The sequence below is a fragment of the Maniola jurtina genome, chromosome 2, assembly GCF_905333055.1.
Source record: "Maniola jurtina chromosome 2, ilManJurt1.1, whole genome shotgun sequence".
NCBI classification, from domain to species: domain Eukaryota; kingdom Metazoa; phylum Arthropoda; class Insecta; order Lepidoptera; family Nymphalidae; genus Maniola; species Maniola jurtina.
In genome coordinates, this window is record NC_060030.1 from 12,195,420 (window position 1) to 12,221,912 (window position 26,493).

Here is a 26,493-nt window from a genome sequence, read left to right on the forward strand (position 1 = left end):
CATTGCTTTTATTCCAATAGGGAAATCCTTACATTAGTGGGATGGTTGTAAATCTATGGGAAATACGCTACCTAATACTTACCTACGTAATCTGATGGCAGACGGGATTCTAGTCTACTTACTGTACGTAATTCTGATGAATTATTACCATCGATAATTACCTACACAGTTTACACTTTATAGAATATGCCATAAAGTGCCCGTGAAAATATCAGCTCAACCACGATTTTTTTTTATTCACTACTAGCTGATGCCCGCAGCTTCGCCCGCGTGGATTGGTCAGATCCCCTGCAGCATCAGGATTGAGGAGTTGGACTCCAAATTTTTTATAAAACAATGTCGCCAAGTTCCTCTAACGATTAAAAAAAAATTTACGTAAATCGGTTCAGAAATCTCGGAGATTTAGCTGTACATAGGTTGAAAAACACAACTCCCTTTTTGACAGTCGGTTAAAAAAGTAGCCTATGTTACTCCCTGGTCAATCCTCTACTTATCTGTGAAAACCCCGTCAAAATCGGTTCAGCCGTTCCGAAGATTAGCCTTTTCAAACAGACAGACAGACAAAAATTTTAAAAACGTGTGATTCAGTGTTGGTATCGTTCAAATAACCATATGAGCTTAATATGAGGTAGTTATTTCGAAATTACAGACAGACACTCCAATTTTATTTATTAGTATAGGTAGATAGGCAAGCGCTTGACCACAATCACACCTGATGGAAAGTGATGATGTGGTCTAAGATGGGACGCGTTTACCTAGAAGGTGCTTGTTCACTCGTTTTAAAGATACCCGGATTGTAATTTGCAACATGTTGCACTATCAGCACACTAGAGTGCATCTACTATCAGTTAGGGATACCTATGTACTCTTGTGAAATGATGGGAAACCAGCCCAGAAAAAGAGATAGTCCCGTCCCGTTGCCACACTCTTCGGGTACAGAACCGTAAAATCTATACGGCAAGTAGTTTCGGCACGGCCAATTTTCTTATTAGGTATAGTAGGTACCTATACAGTTTTATCACAGTTCTAGTTTCGCTGAGACGACTCGTGAGTAGTAAGTAGAGAGAAATTCAACGTCGCCGTCACCTTCCCGCAGCTCGCACCCTAACCCCACGGCCCTCAGTCAAGCGGTACACCTACCTATACTAAGGCCTCATTCGCATAAGTTTTTTAACCTCCGTTAAAAAAGCGTTCAAATAGAACATATTATTTATTATGCATTCCCAAGTATCTGTTCACACGTCAACGGTTTTTAACGCGCACTTTTGTATTTTTAGCGCAACGCCGGGTTTTAACGCAACGCTTTTTTAACGCTCGTGCGAATTAGGGCTTAGTGAAGAACAGATTTAATTTAGGTGAATCATTGTTTAGGAAAAATAAAATCACAAACAGTTTCGTATTTTATATCTTTAATAAAAAATTTACGTTACAGTATAAACAGTAAGGTCGTAAATGGCAGTGATGTTATTATTACTTACAAATTACAATATTCACTATACACGTCCAACACTCCACATGACTCCGGCGCCGACCCTCGACACCAGAAACATAATACAGTAATGGCGGTGCTACACATGCCAGCAGATGGCATAACTGGCACTGGCAAGCCGGAATGCCAGACGCTGGCAAGCCGGAATGCCAGACGCTGGCAAGCCGAAGTACCAGATGCTGCGCTGGCAAGCCAGAATACCAGGCACTGGCAAGCCGGCATACCAGTGGGGTTAGTATGAGATTTTGCATCTCACCAGACACAACCGTTCGTAGAGTCCGAGCATGTAAACACTTTAGCGTTAAATTAAAATAAATCTTAAATGCCTCATTTTAACTCAAATTCGTCTCTCAGCCCAAACGGAAACCTTGCGATATTAAAATCGGTGGTATTAAATTTTTGTTTTATACTTATCAAGAACCTTTAGCTTCATTTTACTGTGATGTTATTTTGTTTCGACGCTCGAATTCTATCAACGTTGGCAAGGCGTAAAATCTCATACTAAGCATACAGATGCTTTATTAAAACCATAATATTATGCAGTTGTCATGCCAGTTTTTAAAAACACTTTGTGAAGTGCGATTGGACAATTCCCCCTAGCCGCTTTCTCACTGGGGGATTAGCACGCTAAGTACTAGCATACGGATTTCTAGCGCAAAACCTCTTTATAGTGCATGTAATTTGAGATCTTACTCGCCATTTTAGCTGTCAACTGTCATGTCAAAAGTACGGTTCACTGTGGGTTCACTTTTAAATTAAGGACTAAAATCATAATTTTGACATGACAGTTGAGACACACACATAGAGCTAAAACGGCGAGTAAGGTCTCAAAATGTATGCATTATTACACATGATAACAGCTCGCACTTGCCAGTATCTAACATCCTTTTGTGCGAGCCACAGGCATGTGTAACACCGCCGTAAATACAGCCAACATTGAAATCTCACAACATCAATAAAACTTCAGAAATAACCAACGACCTGGTGACCAGAGCGGCGCCAACTGCCGACCCCTGCCTAACATTGCCTAACTCATGCTTAATTTAATACGGAGCCGAAAAATTACTTCTAATTCCATTACAATCCAATTATGTTAAGGTGCAGATAAACTACTGGTGGTGTGGTTGCAAGGTTGCACAGCTGATGTACATACATATAATGCATTCGCATTAGGTCAGTAAGCCAGTAATATACTAGCTACGGAGATGTTCGGGTTTTCATTTATTATGTACCGAGATATCACTTGGCGACGAGGTTGGGATCTGAACCTAATTAATTTAAAAGCTAAAATAGGTATAAAGGCATGCGCTTGACCGCAATCACACCAAATAGTAAGTGGTGATGCGGCCTATGGTTCACCATTGCGAGCTTCTTTTGAAGCTCGCAATATTCAGTTTTGGATTGTGATCACATTTTTACAATATCGAAGAATCACGATAGGAATCGTCTAGGATTGTCCATGATCTATGAATATGGATCGCGATATGAATCACGATAAATATCGTCAGTGTGTGAGTGTGGTGAGAGCGTTCGCCAAGATTTAGATCGCCGCGTCAAAACACGACACACATCAACACAGTAGTTTATCTGCAGCTTAAGAACACCATTTAATTTAATCGAGTCTACATTCCAATAAATACATTTCGACAGTAGGATCCCAGTCGCGAACTAAAGAAGCGGCGACGCGCCTCGTCAGCAGCGAGCAGCCTGCACGTAAACATTCTTTGGGACAAAGCAGCACTGTTCACCAGACCCTCCTAAAACGCAGAGCCTCATTCCGTGCCTTACACTTACCGACTACTATTCGCTATGAAGATTTATCGTAATACTAAACTCAAAAAATGAAACTAGTCGCAGTATGAGAAAAATAAATAAATATACTTCTTTAAAAAAATAACACATCTATTGCGGTGAACACCTGAGCACTTGAGACCGAGGCGAGCCGACCTTCCAACATCCCCCGACGCGTACTTCCTTAGCTAAATACTACAAATCTATTCCACTAAATATTGGAGGCGGCCGCCAATACTATTTTAAACTTCGCTACCGTCGGCCATCGTCGCCGAAAAATTGACTTCGCTTTTATCAATATCTCTCACAATTACAAAAGTGATCGAGGAGAGTGTAAACTGTAAAAGTTTTCGAATTACAAAATTACTCTTATCACGAAAATATTCGTATCGTACAATTTTATACTTACACGCAGTGTATTAAAAATAGAAAGCGATTTAAGTCACTTTTTACGTTTTTAACATTTGGTCAAAAATGTGAATTTCACACCAAAAGTTACAGAATACTAGCTGGCGACTAACACTTTAATACAAATCAAGCGACAAATCGAACCCTAGCGGCCCTTCGCCTGCGGCGCGACCAACCCGTGCGAAGCGAACGATCCGATAAACGAAGGAGCATCTCGCTCGTACAACAAAATAAATCATACAACTCTCACACAAAATAAATACAGGTACGTCGTCACACGGACCGTCAGTCCCACTCGTCGACCTCGGCCCAGATCGAGGAGAACGGAAAGCGCAACCCCGGCGGCGCGCGCGCGGCTCAGTCGGGCGTGTGCGCGGGCGGCGCGACCAGCGCGGGCGGTGCGGCCAGCGCGGGCGGCGCGTGCGGCGGCGGCGCGGGCCGGTGCAGCACGAATGCGTCGAACACCTGCGCCAACTCCTCCACGTGGTGCTCCTCCAGGCACAGGAAGCCGGCCAGCGCGGGCTCGGCGCGCCGCGCGCACGCCAGGCAGTGCACCACGTGGCGCCGCTCGTGCTCGCGCACCAGCAGCGCGTGCCACACCTCGCGCTCGCACGCGCCGCAGTAGTGCGACGCCTCGCCGCGCGCGCGCCCGTGGAAGCGCACAGGCACGCCACGCGCACGCACGGCGGCCAGTGTGCCGGCGGCGGCGCGCAGCGTCTGCAGTAGGCACGTGCGCATGGCGCGGTGCAGCGCGGGGTCGGACACGCGGATGTTGCGCGCCAGGTTCCACGTCAGGTGCACCATGGGCACGATGGACTTGAAGTTCTGCACCTTGTTCCACTCGTAGCGCTCCAGCGCCAGCGCGTACTGGCGCGCCGTAAGCGGGCCCACGTTCCACGCGATGTTGTTGCACCAGCCCGTGGCCTGCACCCAATGCACGCAGCCCGCGTTCACCCACACCAGGTCGCCGGGCCGCTGCGTGAAGCGGTACACGGGCACGCCGTGCGCGCGCAGCTCGGCTGGGTCGGGCCACCAGCTGCCGTGCAGGTACGACAGGCCGTGGCGGTCGCAAAGCTCGCGCACGCCGCCCCAGTAGGCGTCGGGCACGCCGAACCACTCGCAGTCGCCGGGCCCGATGTTGATGTTGACGGAGCAGAAGTTGTTGTTCTCCTGGTGGCCGGGCGTGCGGCTGCCCGGCACCTTCATGTACAGCTGCACCGTGTTCATGCCGAGGATCACGTGGCCCACGTGCGACAGCATGTTGGCGGCCGACGCCACGCGCGCGAAGGCAGGCAGCTTCTGCAGCTCAGCCAGCTGCGGCTTCCACTTGCGCTCGTCCGACAGGTCCACGTTGGTACCGAAGCGCAGCATGCGCGCCGAGCGGCGGCGCTTGGCGGGACCCGACTCGCGCCCGTCCGAGTCGGACAGCGCGCCCGCGGCCGGCGCCGCGCCGCGCTCACGCTCCTCGCGCAGCGACTCCTGGAACGAGCCGGCCTGGTACTGCGCGTACTTGCGCACCGTGGTGTGCGAGCGGTGCGAGGCGCAGGCCCACACGCGGCGCCGCCCGCTCGCATCCCAGTTCTCGTCGGCCGACTGCATGAGCTGGGTGCGCACCTCCACGGCGTGGTCGGGCCACGCCTCCACCAGCGTCTTGGTGGAGAACAGGCCCAGGTCCAGCTTGAGCGCGGCGGTGAGGCCACGCACCACGGCGATGGGGTGCTTGAGGCAGAAGTCCTGCAGCTGCGGCGAGAAGGCGTCGCGCTTGGACTCGACGTACACGAAGGGCGCAGAGGGTGCCAGTTGCTCGGGTGACAGGCGCGGCGGCGGCACGCCGGGCGGCTCAGGCGGCGCGCGCGCGTCTCCCAGCACGGACCAGGCGGACGGCGGCCCGGCGCCATCCTTGCACGCGTCGAGCACCTGCTTGGCCGTCATGCCGATGTGGAAGGCCACGGGCTTGCCGGGGTCGGTCTTGAGCGGCTCCAGCTTCACCACGGGCTGGCGCCCGCCCAGCATCGCCTCGTTGCTGCTGCTTTGTGGACTTTCTGCCAAACAAAAGAGGGTATGACTTAATAAAAATCCATCAGTCAAACGGAGTGTCGTGGCTGCCGCCTATTTAAACAAGTTCTTGGAACAACTGTATCGATATAATTTAAATAAGAGATATAGAAAATCTATTTCAATTTTGACCACTTCGAATATCGCAGCTGTACCTACTAGAAAAAATTGTAGACAATGTTTAAAACATAAGGTAATCCCAAAATCTTCAAATCAGTTTCATCCAGACATTCCATTTAAACATGCTTTAGCGCCGATTTTGCTGGCGAAATCTATTTCAAAATACCTTTGTTAATATTAATGTGTCCTACAAAAACGACCTACATTTGGCAGGAGCCGCGTGGAGCGGAGTCCTTGTTACACTCATCATAATACCAAAACAGTGTTTATCCAGCTTCACGAAAATACGAACGACGCTTTGGCACGTTCTATACTTGTACCTACACCAAAATACCAAGAAAAAAAACAACGAGGTTCTCAAACGGAAAGTGCACGTCATGTTCGTCGAGGATTTTGAGCTTTTTTGGGTCAATTTCTTTTAATATCGATACAGCGCGGCGTCAATATCGTAAATCTTTCAGCAGAGCCCAAAATACTTTTGCCAGTGAAATGTGAATCAAATATAGTTTTGGGCTAACGAAGCATGTTGACTTCATTGTATTGGGTGCCTATAGCGCTTGAACGTATTTTGTATTTACACTTTTCAAGTCAATATAAACCCTTTCAGCATTCCGAACCAATGAATGACTTACTTTTCCTAGTTTTCATCGTATTTTTCTTACTCTGCACCATTTTATATTTTATGCAAAATTCAAGTTAATTCTTAGTTCAGTGACACTATTTGACATTCATTAAGTCAGTTATATAATTTGTCATTTAGTGGGCCATTTAGCAACTGTTAAAAAAAAAGATCTTATTACAAATTAAACAGGATATTATAAAGCAAAAGTAAGGGCTTTTCCACAATTTTTGTGGTGCGACGTCGTGGTGATAATTAGTTACGTAAACTTTAATCTAAAGCTACGAGGGTTTCAAACGCGCCCAGGTCTGAGAAGAGTCCACAACAAACACAAACGGATATTCTTTTTATTTCCACCACCACACAAAATCCCTAATACTTATTATGTTTAAGGAGGTAAGGGAGCCAATGTTTTTTTTACTAGCCAAGTTTATCATGATGACTAATATTCCCCTTTCCCCACCAACTAAGCGTAAAGCTTGTGCTCGGACTAGGTACGACAATAGTGCAACGGGCGGGGTTTGAACTGGCGACCTTTCGGATTTCAGTCTGCTCCTTCAACCGTTGAGCTATCGAGGCTATTTTGGCCTGCTATATCTAATTAAGTATCTAATATCTATATCAAAATGTTTGTCAAACAATCCCCAACGTCACATTCATAGCGAAACACGTTCACTGAATACAAATCATTTGCGCATATACAACTGCGCCAATGAGGCCACGCCGACATGATATGACTAAATAATACTTAGGCACAAGGCACATTGTGGAGGAGTAGATGCAAACCAAGACCACTTTTCACACTAATATTATGAGAACGAAAGCTTGTGTTTATGTTTGGTTACTCTTTCACACAAAAACTACTGAACAGATTTGGCTGAAATTCGGAATAGAGATTGATTATACCCTGGATTAACAAATAAGCTATTTTATATTTTATCCCGGAAAATTAAAGAGTCCCTACGGGATTTTGAAAAACCTAAATTCACGCGTTGATTCGAACTCGCTCCAGCAATGCGCGGGATGATAAATTATTGTAAAAATGTAAACAGAATTTTTTAAAGAGCAACCGTCAAGTTTCTTGCTGGTTGTTCGCGGTAGTGGTAGATTCACTTGACAATTCAAAAGCACTTGTAACAGTAAAAGTTTATTAGTTAATTTAAAAAAAAAACAAATTTAATTTTTAACTTTATGTCTACTGATAAATATTTTAAGTATAAAACGAGAAAGAGGCGCGTGTCGACGCACGTCTCTTTGAGAGACGTTGAGAGATAGTTCAGTTTACTAATAACAACGCGTCGCGTTTCTTCTACCCTCCCGCTATGTGCCTTGAGCTTCATACGTTCAATTACTTTATGTTTGTGATTAATTTTCCAACAAAATACTTACTCATAACTGGCTCCTTCTTGATATCAGGTTGTTGACTATCAGAGAACTTCTTCAACAAATCTTCGGCCAGCGACTCGGCACTGTCGCCGCTCGTACTGCTTTCGCTTTTCGCTACCTACACACAAACATACAAAACAATTAATATTGATGCTGATGAGGGTAATCAAAAAAACGTAACTAAATTGACAGGCCTAATAACTAGCTATCCTTATCCAAAAAGAATGATGTGAAAAGGATAGTGCTAGTTATCAACATGTCCGTTTAGGTAAGCGCGATAAATACACTTTCGATTTGTGTATCAAACACTGTTATAGAAATTAATGAAATATTCGTATTCGATTCGTATTCGTAAAAATACGATTCGAAGTGGCCGTCATGTCAATGTACGTGGACTTGTGCACACATGTGAGTCGTATTTTGGACGGATCCGTATGAATACGAATCAAATAATATAAATTAGGGGTAATCCTAAAACCTGCCGCCCTAGTAAATAAGGAGTGATTGTCATCGAAAATAAATGGTTATAATATTTCTTATAATATAAATTGGGGTAAATCCTACAACCTGCCGCCATAAGTGTAAGGAGTGAAGGGGGGAGATAAGGGGGGAATAAATACAAACCGCTCGCGCTCTCGCTGCTTGCGATAGACGATACTGTGACAGAAGCTGCTGCATCAACGCCTGCAATTATTACAAAAATATTACTGTTAGTCAAAAAAATTTTTCAAGGTGATTTCAGTCAAAAAGTTGGTATAGCGCGTCCAAACTAACAAAAAAAATATTTCCGTCGTTGTGATGTCTCAGCTAGAATTGATTCAATATTTTGTAGGATAAAACCCATTACAAATATATTGAATCAAAATACCTATAATATAAAACATGGCAGAAACTTTTTCCTTTGTTAGTTCGGATTATCCATCTTCCGATATCCAAAAATCTTCAAAAAGATTATGACATCTTATAAAGTATCTATCCGTACATTTTACTTAACATTTTGTTCTAAGTTTAAACTTAGGGCCGATTTTAAATCGCCCAATAATGTTAGATAACAAATAAATTTAATTTTCATTAGAAATCTAAATAAAGTTTATTTGGCGATTGAATCAGACCGTCGCGTAGTGATAATCTCTAAACTAAATTGACAGGTCTACAAGTAGTGCTGTCCTTTTCTACTGGGACTATTATGAAAAGGAGAGCACTATATTTCAACGTGCCAAGAATCAAGATATTAGTATAATTTACTTGTGTATTAAAAAAAGGGTCTTTTAAACTGATCGCTTTATTTAATCGAAGTCAATTAGAATATCGTAATACTTGTTGCTGCGGCGATAGGTTGTGCGAGTTCCTCTGCAAGTACTGCAAGGTCTGCAGCTGCTGGGGGGTGAGCGACGCGGGCTCCTCGCGCTTCACGAGCGCGCCGCCCGCGGCCGCCGCGGCCCCCGCGCCCGGGTACGGCGGCGGCGCGGCCTTGGGTGCGCGGGAGGACATCTCCGCGGAAATGGGCAAGTTCCATGCCTCCTCGATAGATGGCAGTGGACGCCGTCTGTGGAGTCGAAAGTTACGCCATTTTCAACCGCATTTTAAAAAGGAGCAATTCAATTATTTTTTCTATGTATGTACGTAGCTACACCGTATGTATGATTTCGATTTGCTAATATTTTTGTTGACAATAGCAGAGATTCGCGAAATAGTACCATAAAATTTTTTGGATCCAACTCCTCAGTCCTGATGCTGTATGGAGATTCAGGAACTGTTTATAGTGAATTGATATTGTACTACCAAGCAAGCATAAATAGAAACTAGAAATCGACTCAAATGTTTTTTTAAAGAATTTTTATTTTTAGCTTTTTAATGTAATTATCGCGTTTAATAAACTATCCCTCTGTTATAAAACTTATGATTCTTAATAGCTATTACATTGCGAATATCGTATTATTTTCAGGTGCTCGTCCACATTATAAAACAAGCCATGAACAGCTAGTCTGATCTAGATTCTAGTCAGACTTCGTGTTTACAGTGTGAAATATGGTAGATACCTAAACGAGTGATGGCTTGGAAGATGTTTTAATAACTTTTTGACTAAAAAATACACGTTTGCTACACATTTTAACCGATAATGGTAAAGGGTCAACCTATTGGAAGGGGGATAATCGCATTGATCGCATCAAAGTTTGGTAACAGAGGGGGAAGATTCTCACTTCAAACGTGTACCTATAGCTTATATCTACATAATATTTGATACTATTTCTTTTTTTAACATTAAATAACAATAATAATCATATTTTTAAACTATGGTTAGCTTAGGGGTGATCTTTTCGAAATCTCCATTCAAGTATAGGGCTTGGGAGTTGGGAGGTCCACACAATACCGTAGTTTTATTTTATTTCATTGTCTTTCTTCAAACGATTTTATCGGTGCACTCAAGACAACAGTATGAAAACAAACAAAGAGGAATTTATATATTTAAAAGAATAATTTATGTGAATATTAATTAGCGCATGTACATAATTTAAAGCAACTTTCGTTCGACGCTATTACAATGTAAAACGAAACATGAATTATAAAATTGATGCCTTATGTATCGAGTTATCGACAACTCTCTTATTATAAAATTAAATAAAGAGTTAATGATATTATGGCTACCTGCTTCAATTTTTTTTAAAGGCTGAATCTTTTCACTGGTTTGATTGCTTACTTACAATAAATAATAAAATATAGACTTATTAGCCGACGATTCTAATAAAGCTATTTTAAATTTTAGCCATTTTTTACCGCCAAAAAGGACGGATTTTTATCACGGCAGTTCAAGATTTAATTTATAATAAGCTCCACTAAAATTAATACGAACTTCTTAATAGCTTAGAATAATCCGAAATGAAGGTGAATCTTAGTTATGTTTTAAAACATACTAAGTACATATCAGGGCACGGAATTACTGACTCATATTTTTATTTAGAAATGCCAAATTAAACAACTCAGTTGTGAAAACAAATAATTAATATAATTACATTGCAATTCTCTTCGCTTTAAGTGACTGGTTTGTTAACGTTCACACAACAGTGGAAGTACGTTATCAATACAGCGGGTTTTAATTGCTCATTTCCATGCAAATGACCTGTGCGATGAGAATGTTTTTAATTTCATAAAATAAATGTTTGATATAATAAGTTAACTTTTTTCATAGCAATGTTTGTAAAAAATTTAAACATCATTTATTAGTTCCTGTATTATATTTTGCTTTATACAGAGTGAATTTTAGGAGAGATCAGTGTAGTGTGTCTTGAGAATAGTTATTAATTAACCATATTCATTAGACGGTTCATTTATAGTGAATCATTTTTAGTGAGACATAAGTTATTGATCCTTCATTTGTGATGCTTACATCCTTTAACCATATTTATTAGACGGTTCACTTGTAGTGAATCATTTTTAATGAGACATTATAAATGCGAAAGTGTTATAGTTTGTCCTTCAGTCACGCCGGAACAGAATAATGGATTTTTTGCATAGATACAGATAGTTACAGACCCAGATAGTGACATTGTCTCAGGGAATCACCGTGAAATCAGAAAATTCACACGAGATTTTTAAAAACCTTCATCCACAGAGAATGTCGCTATATTTCACTAGATGAAGCCATAAAAATATCATAATGAACAATTTCATTCAGGCATTACAGACAAATTCAAAATATTTACAAAGCAGTTTTTTTCTTCTCTAAAATTGATGCTTTAGTTTCTCATACAAAAATAATCCTTGTTTCACCTCACTGACCGTTCTGAAAATTTCGCTCTCTACAGCGACCAAATGTTGCATGTCGATTTTATATCTATTAATAATTTTATTGCAAGTACAAGTAACAAAGTTGTTTCACGTATAATATTTACGACTCAGCTGCGGAATGTAGAATCACAAGTACCTACGAAGTACAGCTTTCATATTCATTTAGTACTTGACCGAGTTTGCTGTTAGACTGTTAACTAATAACTATCCCTTCTATCAAGTTAACTAGGCAGAACAAGTCTTGTTAAATTTGGTATCAGGACTGTTTGGCGCCACTTTAGGTACCAATCCATACTAATATTATAAATGTGGAAGTGTGTCTGTGTGTCTGTCTGTCTGCTACGTTTTCATGGCACATCCGTTTAGCCAATTTTGACATTTTGTACAGAGCTAGCTTGCATACTCGGACTACTCTTTTAGCCCTAAAAATCAAAACGTTTCCACGGAGTTTTTTAACATGAACATTATCTATTTGGTGGAACATTACCTATTTGGTACAGAGATAGCATGCATCCCGGAAACGGACATAGGTTACTTTTTATCCCGGAGTGTTCCCACGGGATTTTCAAAAATCTAAATTCACGCGGACGACGTCGCGAGCATAATATATTCTCAAGCCAACATAACTTTTACAAAAATTTGGATGAGATGTAAGATAATAATTTTACTTGTAAACACATAAAGCAAACTAACTATAAACATGTTTTTTAAAGGTAAAGTGTATGCTAATAGCGTTAACAATGCGTACACATTACAATAATTGTGATGTCACTGCGTGCAGGTACATGGATATCTACCGCACGTTTTTGTGCGTACGGATGACGATCAAAATTAAACAATAGTAACATTGAATTCGCATCGATTGTTACCAGCAGCACCTATGCACAATAATGAGTACGTAAACAGAAGGTAAACGTTTATGCTTTATAGAGAACTGACTGAGTTTTAGACGAGATTAATTGATAATGACCTTCTAAAGAGAGAACATTCCTAAGCGATTTGACTAATTTTAGGCGGATGCGTTCTCATATGACTCCACCCTGGAATGACCTTTATCCACAACTCCTTAAAGAGAGGAGTAGATACTTGGGAAATCTATCAAGAGGCTTGCCACCATAGTTATAGTCATAACCCAAAGGGCGCGCAGCAGGCGCTTGTTGGATTTTTTTCCGTAGAGCGCCATACATTTTGTCTGTCCTGTTTTCTTGTCTTGGAAGCACGTACGGTCAGCCTCAGAATTCGAGTAACAATTGCGCTAAACTGTTGCATCAAAAACCTGTCGCACTTATGACCTCTTTCTATAAACACGCCACACACACCTAACGCATGTGCATAACCGTGCCACGCGAATACGATTATTAAGGTGCTAAACGACTTACGGCCTTTGACTGTACATATACCTAGTATACTTACTTGCCAGTGACTGAAGGCATAGGTGCGTGTGCCAAATGCGCTCGCAGGAAGGCGAGTCGTTGGCGTAGCGGCGCGTTGGCGAGCGTGGCGCGCGGCCCGCCGTTGTTGTAGCACGCGAAGGCGTCCCGCGCCATGGAGCAACTCTCGTACAGACTGCCGAGGTTGGTCCACGCGGCGGAGTGGCCCTTGTCCAGCTGCACCGCGCAGATGTACGCTTGTAAGGCGTCCATCGGCTGATTCTGTTGTTGGTATAGCACCCTGCGAGCATAAATCCATACTTATTACTTACTTTAATATTATAAATGCGAAAGTGTGTCTGTTTGTCTGTCTGTCTGTCTCCTAGTTTTCACGGCTCATCCGCTTAACCGATTTTAACGAAAGGTACAGAGATAGCTGGCATCCCGGGGAAGGACATAGGCTACTATTTATCCCAGAGTTCCACGGGATTCTTAAAACTCCAAACCCACGCGGACGAAATCGCGGGCAGCATCTAATATTTAATACAATTTATTGAAATTGAGTCTAAAAAAAATTAATAGAAGTCCGAAAATCTCGTTCTAGCTCGGCATGTCTATTCCCGATATACGACACACTCAAAAGGTCGTCCTTATTTTTTGCTCAGAACCGCGCTTTGGACAAAAAATTTAACAGATGTTTGAATGGTCTATTTGGCATTACAGGATTCGGTTTCTCTCTGAGGCCATATTAAAGCTCAAGCACTGAAGTTTTTGTGCACAGGCATGTGTGTTTTCACTTTCCTGTAAATACACATGCATCCCTTCTAAGAGCCTTAGAACTTAAAATATATACGAACCCAATCGAGCACCAAGTGTCAGCGTTGCCTTCCGACTTCTCCACGGAGTTCCTGTAAGCGATGAACGCGTCGTGAACCTTGCCCTGCGCCGCGAAGCATCTGCCCAGGAGGTACAGTCCTGCTCCTGACTCCGGCTCGGCCACCACGGCTCTCTGCAGGCACCAGATCGCGGCGCGAGCGCGCGCTGCGGGCTCGCCCAGGGACACGCAGCGGTGATACAGCCACCCTATGAGCATTAGGGCGTTTATACAAGGAAACAAAAGCTTAATTTGCTACAATCCGCTAAACCAGACAAACCACTCAATCTGGTGTGATGTGTGATGGTGGTGTGGTGGTGGCAGTGGTTCATCATGGACTTCCGCAAAATAACGCCTGCTCCTATACAACATTAGGGCGCTTATACACTCAATCGTGTTCGACTCGTATTCTTAAAAATACGATGCGAAGTGACCGTCATACAAAATGTAGTAGTATTTATCCGGATCCGTCAAGATACGAATCGAATGAGTGCAAAACCGCACGTAGGTAGATAGACAGGTATAGGTACATTTCGAGTAGTGAATAGCGATCACTATGTACTTATATTAATTTTACGGATGCAAAAACGCCCTTAGTGCACTTACTTGTATAAGTGGTTTTTCATTCGTTTTCGTGATTCATGAAACCCAACAATTCGAAATACCCTTCATAATAAATGAATTTGGACTGCTTATTTTTTCATATAAGAAATTGACGTGCGTAAAAAACACGAATATGAATCAAATAAATACGAATGAGTGCACAAATGCCCTATTGGAGAAAACGTTGGTAACGTCCTGCCTAGTTCACACGACATTATAACGGTCATTTTCCTCCGATACCAATAGCTCTTATTGGTTGGGTTTCTATTACGCTCATTACAAAGTCATAGAACGCAATTTTACGCCTCTAGACCTATAACATCGGCTAAGATTTTTCAATATTTCTAAAACGATCGAGAAACATTGAGATTTCAATGGATTACTTAAAGCTTTAAGGGAATCCACCAACGGGATAATTTTGCAATATTTCTCATTGCGATATGACGTAATTATCGCAATGGGTAAGTAGGTACCTACTTAAATTATTTCCCACAATGACATCGATCTAACTTTTCCTCGTGGTTTATACACATAATATAAAAAAAAAACCTGTCAGCATCCTATCAGTAACAAAGATTGGGAAATCCTTTTACTATTTTTGGCAACAAATACTAGCAAATAGATATTCACATTTCCGCTTATCCATTTTTGGAAGTGTTTATTTAATAGGTAGGTACATAAACTTATTGGTACAGAAAATACAAAGATTGTTAAACTGCACAAAGAAACTAAGTATAACTTCTAATGCACAAAATGTCGCAATCCGATATTCTCAGAGTAAGCCAAGTGGAAGTCCGTTTCCGAGCATTCTCCTTGCGAAATTATCCGAGACCCGAGAACTAGTTTGGAGCCCACTCATTTTCCATTTGCACTAACTTCCATGTTATACATTCTTATAACTCGTATAACCTGTTTCCCCGCTCTGAACTTTATGTGGAATCACAACAAGCAAGCATCCCTATAAAATGACAACGGAAGCGAAAATGAGGACCTATTGAGGAAATGCTACAGGTTTCGCAACTAACGGTTGATCTATCACTTTGTGGGAACTACGGCTTATTTTTCAATGCCTTTAAAATCTTTTATTTGGATTTTCTAAATCATATGTTACATGATATACTGTTAATTTATAATCTTATTAGTATGGATAGGCTACTGCAGAAAGATTTTTATATACAAATTCCATCTTGGACTACTTACTTCATTATTTACCATCAACAATCCAGTGATATTTGGTCAAAGATAAGATAATTTCAGGTTATCTATAGGATATAAGTTATAAAAATTTGCTTACCCAGCTGCCGGCAGACGTCAGCTTTCAGCATGGACGACAGCTGAGGTTCCTTCAGGAGTCTTTCGTAAGCGTCCCTCGCCGCTTTCCTCAGGCCTCTGGCTTCGAGCAGATGCGCGGCGTGGAAGCTGAGCTCCAAGCGGGTGAAGGTGGCATCTTGGTGTGGAGCCAGTCTCGCTCGCCTGAAGTGCACGGCCGCGGCGCCCCAGTGTCTCCGCGCCTTGAACATCAGCGCCAGGCGAAGGTGCGCGTCGGCCGCCCGGGAGAACCCAGGGGACACGTACAGAGCCATCTGCAATGCCTTCGTCGCCCTAGTGTGGAATCACCACCACCCAATGTCAAACTATAAATATGGTTACGTGAATCTATTGCTTTGTATTCGGATATGCAGAACTGTGCCGCTAATTATGTTATAAGTTTATAACTTAACACAAATTAACATTATTCTTGACTATGAAGAACATAAATAAATTCCCCGAAAGGTACACAAATGAAAGAGTCATTGTCATACGATTGCATAATTTATGATGAACTTTGAAATAAATGTTAGCAGCATTTAGAAAAACAAGACAATAAATCTGTCTCCGTGAAAGCGTGAAATGTAAACAATATTAACGGCAGCAATGGCTGCAACAAATTTTACAATGGGCCATTCGTTTGTTTTCAAATGTTGTGACAAGAACAAAAGTATAACATCTAGACGTCCCTCAAGGTCGGTAGACGCATTAGAACAGATAGGAGCAATGATCGTAAAACTACCAAAAAGTGCAAAGACCCTCATAAATACGCCGCATTGACTAAATATAACCGGCTCCAAGAACTTCTCGACGACCTTTTTTTATAAAGGTTCGTTGTTTAGAAATGTCTTTGAAGCACGCATCCGACGCAACTTTTTTATAAGATATCGACCTAGCCACACGAAAATAAACCGGTCGGGGTTTTGTATGAGCTCGAAACACATTGCATACGTCTCTTTGATTCTCAGATTCAATGGATGTAATACACCCCGACTGCATGCACCCGCTGGCTGCACCTATCCGCATGAATTCATTTAACAAAGCAAGAAACGAACAATGAATATCAAATTGTTAAGACGTAAAATGATTTCGAAATTCGAATGCGTCAGTTGTCAGTGAGTCAAGGAGAGATGGAGGAATGCGGACAAAAGCTAGCTCATGTGGCACAAGTGGCACAAGTTAGAGCCGACCCGTCCATAACATCCGTAAGGTTATGGAGGAGCGCATCACCGGAGCGTAACGTCACCGATGCGCCCGCGGGGTCGATGACCGTCTGAGGTTCGTGCAATCGATCGGACGATGCAACGCAACGTCTAGACAGCGATCGCAACCCGAATCGGACGCGTATAGCGCCTCCTTTATTTAGATGACCTCCGCTGACATTTGCAAGCCGAAACAAAGGAGGGAGACAGGTGGCGTCCGGTGTTCAACCCGATGCCGAACACTAAAATTAAATGTCGATTACACACACACACACACACACAAGTTGCGGCGAACCGAGGAAAGCTTTCACCCGCTGCGCCGCTCGCGGCGACGTCGACACACATCGAACAAACAGCGTTATTCGCATTCATTGTTCTAATGAGTGAGCCATCTTGATTACCTTCTGTCACGCAACATTCAAAAATGTAACAACATGCCAGTTTCGACACCCCATTCCGAATTTAAAAGAAGCCCTACGAAACTTTTGAACTACATTGCCAGCTTTCCGGGTTCCAACAATTAATGTTTACATAATAGATTTGAGAAAATATATAAGCAAATAATTCTACTGTGGAAAAACTGAAAACAATGCGATTTAAAATACTTAACAACAATGTGGTTTATTGTCTGATATCACCTATCACCGACGCTGAAGGACGGTGTCGCACCCACCCACTGTTAAAATGATAACGAAATATTCTCCAAAGATTGCTTTATATTTTATGGCCATAATAAACAATTTTATATTATTGTCGATGTTTTAACTCATAATAATTCATAAAGTTAAGCTGCTGCAGCGCTGCGGCCGCGCGGCTTGGTAAATCCATATAATTTCGATCGATGAACTGATGCGCGGGTGTAGCGCTGCAGTCGCGCGGTTTTATCTATAACTTATATTATGGATATACAAACCAGCGCGGCCAAATTCGCTTTTCAAGCAAAATTTTCAAGCAAAGCAAATTCGCCCCAAGTTGCCTGCTTGAAGTAGCCTTTTTGAAGTACCTGCCTAATAAAATGTATTATCTTCTCGAATTTATCGAATGTATTGAAACATCATGTCATACCTACAATATCTCTCTTCTTCGGTCTGAAAGAATTACGCTTCACTTTATCTTTTGGATGATTAGCTACTTATGGACATTATAATTTATTTGTAGTGACCTAGTGTGAAATTAGAAAAGCTGGATTTTGTGCTGGATCATCCAGCATAAGCTTTTCCAATTTATGTCTGTACGTGTGTGTGTGTTAATCCACGTATTCAAGTAAAGTTCTCTTTATTTAAAATCAGACGCAAATCTTACAGAAACGTGTATTGGGAACAATATCGAAATGCCTATAGGTTTTTATATTTCATTCAAAAGAAACCTAAAATCACAAACAAAGGAGTGGTGGAACGAATGTGCAACATTATGGATGCGAACATGAACATATGGAAAAAATGGCCAGAACGGGCGGGGGACGATTATACTCCGTCTCTCTACCTGCGCGGCCACGCCAACCAGGCCCATTATCAATACACCCAGGTAACAAAATTATGTACACAACAACCCCTACTTATTTTTATCATGATAAAATTATTATTAAAGCATGTTCAATGTTCCTATTCAAAATAAATGATGCAGCATGAATGAACATCTGGCAGGTACGAAACATAAGTGAAACTTTATACAAGGTTGCTTGCTAGTCGCTATTCGCTTCGAAAAGAAGGCTCAATCGATGACGAGTTTAATCACTTTAAATAAGCGTTTGAAACTAGAAAGGCGGCAAATGTACAAGGAAGTGAGGAATGCGGCAATTCATTTTCACTGTGGGCAATCGGTGTATATGGAGGAAAGAGGTTCGGTGAGGTGGGGGAAGGGACGCCATGAGGCAGTTCGGCCTGACCTAGTTCTGAGCACTCGCGGCGGCTCAAGGACGGATCGACCGCTATTTATAGAGTTGTATCGTCGTTCGTCATAGCATCGCACTCATTTTACATAACTGAAGCAAGGCGGCCGTCGCTAGGTGCGCTGCGCCCATGTGCTGCGGCACGTGATTACCGCTCGTCCACATTACGCGCACTCGAGACTTTCCCACGGCGCCGCCGACGATGCGAAGGGGAACGAATGTTAGTTAGTCGCAATAATAACCCATTTCCCTATTAACGCCTGAGATTGACCAGGTCACGAACGAATTACAGGGGTCAATGTTTCACGAGCAATGCTGATTTTTAACTGTGTAACCGAGGATTTCTTGGCAAATTTTCCAAGTTCAATTGCAGACGCCAACTTTATGCCTATCGCTCGTGATGCAATCATGCGATGCATTCAACATAGCACTACAATTCACCTGACAACTACATTGCATCACGACCTTGGTTCCACGGCAACAGAATGCAACTGCATTTATATACAATGTACTCGTAGATACAGTCTAGAGTACATGACAAAGTTACATGAGACGAGTTTATTTTAGAATTTGCTTCGCTCATTAAATTTTTTCTGCAAAATAAAGGATTTAAAATACAAAGATCTCCTTTCTCTTTATACCTGAGAATTACAGGTTGGTCAAACAAAGGATAACACATATTCCAAAGATTGCAGATTATTTCTTTACGATATTACGAGACCATCACGGCTCTAAAAAAAGAGCATGATATTTATACAATTATTGTACGGTTAGAAAACTTAATGCAGCTGGAAAGTAAGCCAGAAGTTAAAATGACTGCTTATTCTAAATGAGCTAGGTAAATTTAATCGTGCACGCACCAATTGAGTATTGCACAAATTGATAATGAACGGGCGAGGGCTCGTTTATCGCTGCCGTCATACCAGTTGACCTACTTCCATTCGATTCGATAACTACCACTAATACACTTAATATGTTGTACCTATCTACTTTTCGTATATACGCATCGTCTATTTCAGTTGTTGCCAATAGAAGCCCCGACATTTCCTCGATTTCGAATTTGTGCTTCTTGTTTCGGCGTAATATTAAAATAACTAACGTAATTATTTTACTTGTGGGCTGAAACTTTGGTTATTGAAATAATAGTATTATAATTGTCATCCTTTATTTTGCTAAAGTATTCAATTTTGTTTTGGGCATTATTATATTAAGTATAAGGTCTCGTAGTCTCAAACTTCATTTCGTGCTTTTATTAAACTTTTATGTCAATCTCGTATGTATTAATTCTTACGCTCATTCGTTAGCCACGTGACAGTGAATATTTTACTGTCAGTGTACCAAAGTTTTACAGCTGAAACATAAATTACTTTTCCATGGAATTCACATCTCTAACCAGCAGACTATTTATTTCTAGCGTCAGGGTTGCAGACAACGGTTACTCCGCAAGTATTTCCATGACCTGTATCCAATGCAATGTTTAGAACTGAGAATAACTTTATACAATGTTCATATTAAAATTGTTCTAGGGTTTACAATTTTACATCTGTTATGCATCCCAATTTAAGATTAGAAATACCGACCATCCTTTTATTTTGCAATTTTTAGGGAAACGTTAAATTATTTGTTATCTACCTAATAGGTAAACATTATTCAAGAAATTCAGATCTCATCTTTAGTAAGGAGCTAATACGATATCGAATGGTGCCATGTTATTAAATTCAATGACAAACTAGTAACAATGTAAGGAAATATTAGACATAAGCCGGTTATTCCACTTAAAGTCACTGAGCAGTGCAACGGGGCACGTAGAGGCTATAGTTACGGTACTTGAGATCTATAAGTAGGCAACGATGATAGTCAAGTATGAACATTAAAACTGCAATATAATATAAAGTGCAACTTTATTATAGTCAAGGCTAAATTGCTTCTAAAGAATTCGTTAAAGATAAAAGAATGGATCACTAATTTCTTGTCAACCAATATTGAAAATTTAGTTCATGAGCGATGTATCCTATAATAAATTCATCACAATGGTATGTAAAGTAATAATGCATCTATGAAGATGAACTGTAAGATACAGATTTAGATTCAATATCAATAGCCTAAAGGTATGTTGTCCTACAATATACCTAAGTAATAATTAAGAATAGTTAGGTTTTTTTTATAGAAATGCAAGTTGTCCAAGATAATATTACATATTATGTATTTCCAAGATGCTTACATAGTCAGTTTTGCAAAACGACAAAGCGTTACAAAAATGTAGATGTGTACCTAATAGAGCACACATAAATAACGCATATAATGTAGACATAGATGCACCGAGGCCGAGTAATGAGGAAGTGAATCGTTCTGCGCGCATCGCAGCTGCATTTTGCACTCCTAGAAATGCACACAACGTGAAACTACAAAAACAGCTTCCATCTGTGAGATTTTACGCACACATACATATCGCAATCCTGAACATGTTTCCGAGCTGCGAAGGATTATTTATGAGGTTTGTTTAACAGTAAGCAGATAATAACAAACGTCAGCCATTACACGTTCATGAAGAAAATGAAATAATACGTGCTCTCGGACCATTTTACGTGATAATTAAACAAGCACGTGAGATCAAAACACGCCGAGATAAAAGAAATGAAATCGTTATGCCATTAAGGCACAGCACCATACTTATGACTTTTAAGCTTTCACATGCTCACCGTAGCACGCAGAGGATTATGCAAAACGCAGTTCCCCCAACATACAAAAAGCTGAACATTCTGTGCTATTATTACATTACAAACAACGGAGTGCCCTTGAGAAGTACCCTAACAATTCATGGCACACAAGTGTCGTAACAAGTCCAATACTTATTTACATTCAGCCGAATTAAAAACTCTGCCCCATCCCTAACATCGAAGTTTAGAAGGGTTGAACCCTTTGTGAGAAATTTTGAAGCCATCAACGTCATAGATTTTTGTCAGACAATAGCAAGGGCACTAACACGTACGGGGCCGGAAAGCGCGTACTTTGATGAGAAATTGGTATTCGTAGTCGGGAATCGGACAGGGTCCGGTCGTGGGACGCGGTGAGAGGTTATCGTTCAGCGGTGACGTAACTCAGTGTCGCAAGCTCGACACTCGGCGAGTCGACGCGGGCCCTTCTATTGCTCCCTTTTTGCGGTCACCAGCCGCTTTCTAATGCCCATTGTATATGACGGCTCCAATATTGGTGTGCACCGACATCCGTGAGAGCGCCTTCCTTGCACTATCATTAGATATGCGTAGAATCTTGATCATGTGGATTCCGTTACATTCCATCAACATTCGTGACTCACTAGCCTTTGTACTAATGAGATGCTGTACGCTGCAATACAGAGAATACCTGAGCTGACGCATAATTTACTCACAGTAGGTACGTATTTATCTATCATTAATGAAACCCCATGGGTTTATTGTTAATTTACTCTATCTACGAGGAAAATATACGTGTACACGCTAAATTACATATGTACAACGTATTGCGTACGACTATTTAACATTATAGGTACATACTTCGTATGTAATTGATAACCCTGTTACTATACTGACGCAAATGGCCTGTTATCTCATGCTTTAATGAATGAGAATTGGGGATAAGTTGATTAGCACTTGCGTATATAGAAATTGCTAGTGAGATCGTCACGTCTGAATTATATCATAAATATTTAGCTTTTTCATGAATTTGTCAAAAATAGTCGTTTAAAATTCTACTGATAAAAACACTCAAATGACGCAGCATCGATTATAAGTGAACTACCAAAAAGGTCAAAGATTTGCCGGATTAGTCATTACAAAACGTTGATGCAAATTACGCCACAACCGCGTTCTTGTTTGCTGAATTTTCAATAATTACTCTTCTTCAAATTAAATTCATAGATTGACAAAGAACATAAACTCAGCCATTAACAAGTGTAAATTAAAAATTTATAACACCCCCGACGATCCAAATTATTTGAGTTTTCCAAAACATCATTTTCAAATAAATAATTATGTATTTAGGCAACGTCCATCTTGACAGCTTGACATTTGTCTATTGACATAATATTATGAACCTAACGGTTATCTAACCTTCTTTTCTACAAAAAAACTAGAAAAGAGCTGATAACTCTTAAACGGCTGAACCAATTTTTTTAGATTATAGCTAAGAACACTCTCGATCAAGCCACCTTTCAAACAAAAAAAAGTAAATTAAAATCGGTTCATTCGTTTAGGCGCTACGATGCCACAGACAGATACACAGATACACAGATACACACGTCAAACTTATAACACCCCTCTTTTTGGGTCGGGGGTTAAAAAAATGATGTGAGACAGGTCACATGTAAATAAAACTTAGACCTGATTTAAAAAAAATTAATCCGGAATATTGTTTTTAGAATAAAAAGAATAGAGGCTACTCTACCAAAACCTGAACTTCAGCCAATAGTGTAAGAGTATCAACGGCTATGATGTTGGATATGATTGCCAACCTATTTTGAAGCAGTGTGATTTTCGCCATTTTGGTGCTGAAAGCAGCAATGAGCACTGAACGTATTCGGAACTTAATATTAGTGATGCCTCACCTGTCAAAATAGTGTCAACACGAAGACCATTTAACAGAAAGTGTAAATTTTAATTCTCAGTAGATACGCTCGGTGGGGCGCTTCAAATGGGCTCAAAAATAATTGTCATTTTATGGCATAGCTATTACAGTGTACTTGTATGCGCCCATTTCAGTGCTTTGACAGGAAAAGAAAAGCTTTTTATTATGCAAATAAACATTTAAAAAGTTCTTTCGAATCGTCCAGTAAATCTGCCGCTGATTCGAAATGCCCTTCCAAGAACCAGCAAAAACCCGGCAGATGTTGGAAAAACTGAGCTTTCACCAATAGTGGAGTATGAGATGGTATGAGAATCTTAGGGAGAGATCTATAGAACGAGACAGATTTATGTGAGAGGTATACATCTGTCTCGTTTTAACTCTGTCTTAAGTCTAAGTAAAGTCAAGGTGCGCTCTGTAAATCTCACCCTAACTATTCGGACGCTGCGCGGCCTAGCAAGGCAACGCGGCGCTTTCCTCGTGAGTTGTGACGTCGCCACCGCTGCCAGGCCCCGATGACGCGGCATGTGACGTGCGGTTTTTTTCGCGGAAATTCCATCGCGGGCGTCGCTCGCGGATAGCTCTGACTTCCTTCTCTTGGCGCTCATAAATATCGAGGTGACGTGATCTTACAAGTATTGTTAAGTAACATTTTTGTCTAGACTATTTTAAGTGAAGTTAGTTTTTGCGAATGTTTTTTGCGCAGGCAATTATTTCGTACCGCTACTCGTACATGCCTCTTCTTTGGCCCAGTCTGATTGCGATGATACAGGCTCGTGATACCTATGTCAAACATATTTCAAAGATGCATCAATTGGACATTTCTCTCTCTTCTCTCTCTTTCCCCCTCTCTCTCTCTCTGCGTCGTATTTCTTATTGTTGAAGGTAGTGACTAGGGAGCCTTTTATATTAATCAAATAATGGTAGAAGTTTTCATGCGATAATAATGCGTCGACTAAGACAACGAGTTTTGGTTTTCACAATATTATTATATCTGGCAATAACCGGAATAGACGACTTAACGTAGATTAGAGATATCTTAACTACGAACCAACTCCTACGACCTAGGTACCTAACTATTTGTCTTACTTGTTAAATAGGTAGGTAGGTAGTGATGGGAAATTTAGTGCATGCAATTTTGTTTTGGAATTTCTCTGGAACACGTGTGACATAATAATACCTACGCATATAATGCTAAGTAGTATTTTATTTAAAAAGTCAAATTAAGGTTAAATAGCTGAAAACGCGGAGGCAGCTAAACATTACTCAGAGATTCCAATTAGTGGCTTATCATAATATTCATGTACATTGACTAATTAAAATAATTAAAGTAGGTATGGTACCCAATAAAGCTATCATAATATATTATCTGCTATTATTCGTCATGCCGTAAATATTTACGGAAGAAACATTTGCGAACCTTCCTATTGTTTTTCTTTTTAATGAAAAGAACTCCAATTTGTGATTTGGAACTAAATTAAAATCAAAATACAAAAGAAACAAAAATAATGATGTTTAGTATGCTTGTTAATAGTGTCGCAGGTAGGGACATAATACTTATAAATGCCTGTTCTATTTTATCAACAGACAGCGTGCCCGTTTTTCAGCGCCTTTGTTGCTAAAAACTAGGTCATGCTGCTTGACACAGTTCTTGCTATAAGAACGTACTAGTACTACGTAGGTGACTGCCCTACACATGTAGGCGGTTTGACGCAACACGAACAAAGACGAAGGGCACTTGATTGCCACACGAGCCTTTCGCAACCTAATACCTAACTAAAGCCTTATGAGTGATTAAGTTAAGAATGTCGTACTATCTGAACACATCTCGTTTAATACACGCAGCGATTACCATACCATAGCTAATTCCTAACAAAGTAAGTTTCCAAAAAACGTTCGAGTCGAGTTAAATGTGGCCGCACTAAGCAGTTTAATATTTGATGCAGGAAACGAGTGTTCGAATGCTGAGGAGGTCATTGACAGAGGAGACGCTTGCACCGAGTGCAGCGAGGCGAGTTCCGGTGCACTACGCAGGTATAAATAGCGATCCGTTAGTGTCGACGACCGCGGCCCGTCGCCATTAGAGACCAGTGTTAATCTTCTGACCTATTTCCGGACAAAAAACACAACTATTACCTACCTATTGGATATTACATCATAGGACCAGCGCCGTAACGAAAAGCCACCCCCGCGTTGGGGTGTGAGGGTGGCGGGTGGAGACGCATTGCCCTAAACGCAGGATAAAGGGCGAAAGATGGTCTGGGTAGGGAGGACGCATGGCTAATAACGCGTACTCCCTTAGCCCGACGGACGATTCGATTGAGGTGGAGCGGTGCGCGCGCTGCCCTCCGACACGGGCCCGTATGTAAAGGGCCCGGGCGTATACGTGACGCGGCGCACGCTGGGAAGAGGGACGAGGGGAAAGGCGCTCTCCGCCCGCACATCTCGCTTTGCTTAGATGCACTCTTTAGCAGGGTCCCCGACCCGACCCAAAACGCGATCTTCACAAGGCATTTGCCAGCTAGCTATGCTAATTTACATAAAAGAGTTACCACGGGCCGAATTTAACGTTACAATAACACGTGAATTCCGGTTAGGCCCCGCTATTCTGTTACTACGCGCAAGTCGACGAGCCATTCCCACAAGCTCACATACCTATTAAATAACGTTGCTATTGTGACGTAACTCATATAATTTTCTATGATGGTGTACGTAGGTAGGCGCAGAATTTACAATGAATTGGCTAATATTCTAAAAGGTTTGATTTACTTTGTTTATAATTAAGTTAGATATACCACGTTATACATACCAAAACTACTTATACCTACTACGATATGAGAAATTCTGTGCGAAGAAAACATGTTTGAAAAATATTGGAAAAGAATGAGTAATATTGGAATATCTTTACACCCAAATAGGTAAATATTAACCGATCAAAACATCAAGAAAGATCAAGAAAATACTTACCAGTACCTAGAAGAGAAGGACATTAGGC

General features: G+C 41.3%; 1 protein-coding gene across 2 annotated transcripts in view; it reads right to left on the reverse strand.

The window, feature by feature from the left end:
• Positions 1-1,392: 1,392 nt before the first annotated feature.
• Positions 1,393-26,493, reverse strand: part of LOC123874253 (lysine-specific demethylase 6A) — a 36,631-nt gene continuing 11,530 nt past the window's right edge. For both annotated transcript variants that reach the window (XM_045919496.1, XM_045919506.1), the window contains 7 exons: positions 15,796-16,103; positions 13,882-14,107; positions 13,068-13,325; positions 9,186-9,414; positions 8,493-8,552; positions 7,872-7,986; positions 1,393-5,730 (listed from right to left, as the gene is read on the reverse strand). In XM_045919496.1, the coding sequence (XP_045775452.1) occupies positions 4,046-5,730; positions 7,872-7,986; positions 8,493-8,552; positions 9,186-9,414; positions 13,068-13,325; positions 13,882-14,107; positions 15,796-16,103 (2,881 nt within the window). In that variant the 3' untranslated portion in view covers positions 1,393-4,045. The remainder of the gene's footprint in view (positions 5,731-7,871; positions 7,987-8,492; positions 8,553-9,185; positions 9,415-13,067; positions 13,326-13,881; positions 14,108-15,795; positions 16,104-26,493) is intronic.